This window comes from Crocuta crocuta, unplaced genomic scaffold (assembly GCF_008692635.1).
Source record: "Crocuta crocuta isolate KB4526 unplaced genomic scaffold, BGI_CrCroc_1.0 scaffold124, whole genome shotgun sequence".
NCBI lineage: Eukaryota > Metazoa > Chordata > Mammalia > Carnivora > Hyaenidae > Crocuta > Crocuta crocuta.
The window spans coordinates 2,151,726-2,157,641 of NW_027551573.1; the positions used below are offsets into that span (position 1 = coordinate 2,151,726).

The following is a 5,916-nucleotide window of genomic DNA, read 5'->3' on the forward strand; positions in this document are numbered from 1 at the left end:
CCATGGCTGTGGAGGGGGAGTCTGAGTGTGCATGTCCCCTCAGGAAGTCCCCTCAGTGGGCGGTGGGTGTGCTCCCCTCAGGGGGTCTGTGGGTGGGGGAGTCTCTTGCTAGTGGCATCTTGTGAGTGTGTCTGTGTGCGTCAGTATGTGCACACTTGTGTGCGTGTGGCCTCTGTGCTTTGGGGATCCCTGTGTGCTCATGTGTCTCTCTGTGCCTACATCTGTGTGTCTGGGAGGGGTTGTGTGTGCACGTCTCTGTGTGTGGCTGTGAATGCATGTCTCTGCATGTCTGTGTGTGTATCTGCGTGTACACATTTGTGTGTGAGGTCTCTGTGTGCTGCGGGGGGGCCTGGGTTTTGTGTGCGTGTGCAAGCATGCCTCCGTGTTTAGGGGAGTCTGTGCGTGTATATTGGTGTGCGTCTGTGTGTTGTCCATGTGTGTCTGCATGAGTGTAATCTGTGCGCGCACATGCTCAAGTGCCAGCCCCGAACCCCCCAGGAATTGCCTCCGGGCCAGGCTCTGGGCTGAGCCTCTGCCTGCAGGGGCCCCTCGGCTCTCCGCAGTGCACCTGGGGACAAGTGCTGTCACTCCCCCATTTTCCAGATGATTACGTGGAAGCCCAAGGCGTGAAGACACTTCCCTAGGGCTTGACTTCCTTATCTTTGCACAAGAAAAAGTATCCAACGCTTGAAAACAGGCAGACCAACAGCGTGTGGCTTTAATTAATGCCACGCTAGAGTATTCTCTAGAAGCCCCCAGCTGTCCTCCAGCCACCTCACGGGCATCCCTTGGTTTGATTAACCCACAAAGCTGCCCGGGCCGGTGTTTTACAGAAGGGAGAGTAAACGTGCAGTCACCGACAAAGGCTGGGCGCCAGCCAGCTGTGCTCCCACATCCCATCTTCATCCTTCCTCCTCCAACTGCATATAACCTCTCCCTTGTCACATGCTCGGGGAACCAGCTGCCTTCGTGCTGATTCCCTCCGTGTAGACCCGTCACTAAAACAGATGCTAACCAATACTGGTCATTTTCCACTGTGAAAACAGCCCCGGTCATTGCCCCACAACCGCTGCGGCGAGAGACGTGCCAGAGCTTTGCTCCTCCCAAGCCGATCCCCATGCTCGGGGGGGCTGCATCCTGCTCCCCATCCTCCCCATCCTCCTCCTCCTCCTTTTCCTTTGATTGCTTCCCTCAAAATCCTAGCTGCCCCCGGCCTCCCCCTTCTGCAGGAATAGGTGGACTGTACCTAATGCATAAATAGTGGGTGTTGCTGCTATGATCTCGATGCCCCCACCCCTCCTGTCCCGGAGCACCTTCCTCAGCCACCCTCCTCTGCCCTCACCTGCATGGGTGAGCTGCAGAGAAGCCCCCAGGAGGAGCGTGACCAGCAGCAGCATCCTCAGGGACATCATGGTGCCAAGAGCCCAGGAGAGGATCTGTGTGTGGGTCCCTCTGCTCCAGGGAAAGCGAGGATGACAGCCAAGTGTGGAGGTGACCTATTTAACCTATTTGGGGACCTTGCCCCACCTCCCGTCACCTCCCACCACATGCCTCCCTACACCAGTGGAGTTTGAAGAATTGAGATGATTCAGCACAAATGTGGTCTTGGAATGTTTGTGGCTTTCCAGAGAATGGGCACTCAACTAAGGACAGAGGTGGGGTATGTGTGTCCGGGGGCTACAATGACATACTTCTCCTTTCACAGGGGACATTTCTTGGTTCCTCTATTAGCAGAACTGAGAAGCCTCTCTCCTAAACCGAGCCAGCCTCTGTCCCGAGGCTGGTGAGCCTCCTTCAAGTGCGGTATCCTGTATGTGGGGACAGCCAGCCAGGCAGGAGCCAAGAGGGGCTACTTAGGCACCTGAGACCCAGGCCTGGAGGAGCTTCCACCTCTGCCTCCAGGAAGGCCTCCTGGGGGGAAGGGGGGTCCGCAGGCTATATAGGCACAGGGGTGTCTTCACAGGGAGTGCCCCCGCTCCCTCTCATTCTGAGAAGGACCTGGGACCCACATGACTTTGGTCATGGGGGCTTCCCCAGGCTGGGCCCTGAACCACAGGAGACCCGAGCCTGACAGGTTTTAATCACCATTTGATCCAAATGGGCGCCTCTGCCGGTGGGAAGCCCAGTTCCGCCACATGGGGCACCCACCTTGGGTTGCAGAACAGAACGCAAAGGTCTGTGAGGACCTGGTCTGCAGTGGACACGTGGTCAGGCCCCAGCACAAGCCAGACTCTGAACGGACTTTCCATCCACCCCGTGGGCCACAGCATCCCTGCATCGGGCCACTCCCCCGGCCACCAGAGAAAGTGGCCAATTGCCTAAGGCTTCCCTGGGCCAGACGGTGGGAGTCCCTTAACCAGGAGGAGAGTCCTGTGCCCACTTCCAGGTGGATGGCCTCTCTGCAGATGACCCCAGACCTTGGTTCTGACGCGTGGGATCCGGGCCAGGCTCCACTTGTCCCGAGTGACCAGGAGCAGCTGAGATGAGGTCCCTGCCATATGGTGTCAGGTGCACGGGGCCCTCTCGGCACAGCGGCTCGGGTTAACCTGGAGCTGTCATTACATTTTCATCAGCGGTGATGTAACAACAGCAGGCGCTGTTTGTTGAAACCCAGCCCTGCCAAGGGAGATGCTCAGACTGTCACCTTGCCTACCGCTCCTCACAGGGCACCTGTGAAAGGAAGCCATGGTCAAGGTCGTGGGAGGGCAAGGCCAACGCTCCTCCTTGTCCCCCAGGCCCACGTTGGCAGGCGGGGGCTGCTTCGCTTCCTGGTGGAGGGAGTGTCCCGTCCATGGCAGAACGTCCCTCGGGCGGGATCCTCTGTCACCGTCTTGCTGTGTGACTTTGGGCAGCTCATAGACCCTCTCTGGACCCCCTTCACCACCCGTGGAGGGACGTTTGGACTGTCCCAGGGGGCCCTGCCGGAATGACAGATCTGAGAAAGATGGGGTCCTCTCAGTGGATCTCACACCAGCATTTCTCTGCTTCTCATAGGATCACATCACCCACTCCTCAAGCCACAGCTAGTGGGGCTCTTTGCTCCCAGCCTGTCTGGCTGGGCTGTTCTTCCTGTCGGGACAGGCTGCCATTTGCACGTGCGATGGAAGGGAGAAGGGATGGGGTGTTCCCGCCTTTCTTCTTGGCATCTTTCATGCCAGCTTCCTGCAGAAAGTGGGGGTAACCCCCACCCCAAACAGAGGCACCAGGCAGGCCCTGTCCTGCGGAGCTGGAGGAAGCCGGTCTGGGCTGGAGAAGGGGTGCCGGTGCCCTTGGTGGCTGTGCCCAGGAAAGAGCAGCTCTGGCCTGGAGACAGCGCCTTGGGCCCAGCGAAAATGCCAACAACCTGAGGTGCTTGGGGGGCCGGGGGCAGAGGAGGGGTAGAGGATGTCTCACTGATGCTGCCCCTCGTGCGCAGAGTGTCTCCTGACCCTCTCTTTTCTCCATGCCCTCTGCCCAGTGGCATCTCCACCCACCACAGAGGCCACGGGGTGCTCTTCTGTGCTGGACAACAGGGGACTGTTTTGATGACAATCAGCAGCTTTATTACTGGTGAGGCCACCCCAGCCCCCACTGCCGGGGAAACCCCCTGAGTGGGGTTTGAGTCCCCCTTGTTCTGCCACAGACTCAGAATTTTTCTCCAGAAGGACCCAAATTCCCCTGTCCCTTCTAAGGAATTGGTTGTGACAGCAGGAGCAGAAGGTTCTGGACTAGCCCCAGGCTGGTGCAGGATGCCTGGCAAGAGAGGGATCAGAGCAGCAAACCTGCCAGCGAGCACCTGCCGCGTGTCAGGTGCTGTGCCAGGGGCCGTGGGAGGGTGCGCAGCGGCTGGGAGGGGGACGAGGCCTGGCCCCAACACAGGAAGTGCAGGTGAGATAAAGGGCCCTACAGAGGCCCTTTACAGAGGGAGAGGGTGCTTCTGGCTGAGAAACCTTGGAGGGCTTCGTGGAGGCGGTGGTCAGTGAGCTGGGCCTTCTGGCTGGGAGGATTCACACCAAGAGAAGAAGAGGAAGGGGGCGCCTGGGTGGCTCAGTCGGCTGAGGTCCAACTTGGGTTCCGGTCATGATCCTGCAGTCTGTGAGTTCAAGCCCTACGTTGGGCTCTGTGCTGACAGCTCAGAGCCTGGAGCCTGCTTCAGATTCTGTGCCTCTCTTTCTCTCTCTCTCAAGAATAAATAAACATTTTTTAAAAAATTTTAAGAAAAGAGAGAGAAGGAAGAGAGGGCATTTCACATGAGGGAAGCACTTGGCACGGGTGCAGAGGAGGGTGCAGAGAGAAACGAGAGTAACAGCACAGAACTCTGTTGGGGGAAATGGTCCCGATGTGACATGGAGACCGTAAAATGGGAGACATGTCTACCGCGGTGTGTACCACCTGCACACAGGAGGCTTTCAACGAGGCTTGACTGGGGAAGAGGCGACAGGAGATGAGGACAAGGAGGTGAGCCAGGGCTGGAGTCTGGGGAGAAACCGTGGGCCACAGAGCAGCCTCTCCACCTCACTTTGGAGGGGCAGCACGGACCAGGGACATTTTGGAGGTGGTTTCCTTGCAGGGATTAAGTGGCTTAGCCCTCCTCAGTTCTCCCAGCTATGAAATGGATTCCAAGGGACCTTCCAGATGGAATGTCCTGGAGTCTGTGACTATGCTAAGAGCCTCGAGAGACCTTTATGGTGCTGTGCAGACTCTAGAGCTTGGAAGTCGATCAGGGGAATCAGGAATGCTCCCTGGAGGAGGCGGTGGTGAGGCAGAGTTCTATGGAGGGTGGCAGCGGAGAGGGGGCTGGAGGAAGGGCAAGGGCACAGGCGGGGATGCAGATGAGATGCAGGCCCAGGAGGACCCCAGAGTTAAAGGGGAATTGGACCTGAGTGGGAGGGAAAAGCCAGGGTGGCTGCCTGTCCCAACCCCTCTGACTCAAGCTGGCTAGACACACCGCTTGTACACCCGCACCCTCCCTGCCCCAGCCCACAAACCACTGCCACAGGGAGTCCCTTGGGGAGCAGAGAGGATCAACATTTCCCCACTTTAGCTTGAAGGGGCTGCACCGGCCAGGTTCCGGGTCCCTCACCCTGAAAGGGAGGGAGGAAGGGCTCCCGCACCCACCTCTGAGTCTGCTGTGGGCTGGATGCTGTTTTCACAACCCCAAGAACTTAGCCTCAAGCCATTGAGCAGGGGTCAGGTTTCTGAGGTGGAAGCTCTTTATCATCTTCAAATCGCACATGACAGTTGTCACTGGGGTGGCAGGAGTTGTCACTGAGGTGGCAGCCCCATGTCAGCGGAGGCTCCGGGAGATGCAATGACTTGCCTGAAGCATCCCAGTAAGGATCTAGCATGTCATCCATTCAGCCCCATCCTCTGACAGCTGACTTATAATGTCTCGTCCTGCCCGTGGGGGCTGAGATGTGAGGGTCCCAAATGTTACCCCATCCCCCAATCCCAAAACGTGTCCCACCGTCCCGTCCAAAGGGCCTAATGTGCTCACTGATGAGTCAGCCTTTCCTGACAGGTTGTCGGTCTGCTTGATTCCTCGGGTCAGAAACACAAGGTCATCCTTACCCTGGGCCTTCCTTCCCGTCTCATGGTCAACAGAGAAGAGCTGTTCAGCCAGCCAGCTGGATGTATCTTGATTCAATCTCCTTCTCCCCAACCACATGCCCACCCCACCATCTCTCTGCTGGACCACAGCCCCACACTCACCTCCCAGCTCCTACACTTACCCCTCCAGTCCACCCTCCTCTCTAAAGCCCAGACATCTTTCCAGAACACAAATCTGAGCAAGGCTCTCCCCTCTCAAAATCTTTCCACACTTCCCCATTGCCCCCAGGATGAAGTCCAGATTCTCACTAACTTTTCCAGACTCAACTTTTGCCCCCAGCCCCCCGCCCACCCCATTACTTTAACCTAGCCACATGGACCTTCTTT

The 5,916-nt window shown here is 57.8% G+C and overlaps 2 protein-coding genes across 2 annotated transcripts in view; both read right to left on the reverse strand.

Moving 5' to 3' along the window:
- Positions 1-1,441, reverse strand: part of CCL17 (C-C motif chemokine ligand 17) — a 2,505-nt gene extending 1,064 nt beyond the window's left edge. Inside the window, exon 1 of the mRNA XM_077751412.1 lies at positions 1,343-1,441. Within this exon, the coding sequence (XP_077607538.1) occupies positions 1,343-1,412 (70 nt within the window). The 5' untranslated portion in view covers positions 1,413-1,441. The remainder of the gene's footprint in view (positions 1-1,342) is intronic.
- The window catches only part of ADGRG1 (adhesion G protein-coupled receptor G1), a 215,981-nt gene extending 210,873 nt beyond the window's left edge, over positions 1-5,108 (reverse strand). The window contains exon 1 of the mRNA XM_077751306.1: positions 5,098-5,108. The gene's annotated coding sequence lies outside the window, so the exon portion shown is untranslated. The remainder of the gene's footprint in view (positions 1-5,097) is intronic.
- Between the last annotated feature and the right edge of the window lie 808 nt (positions 5,109-5,916).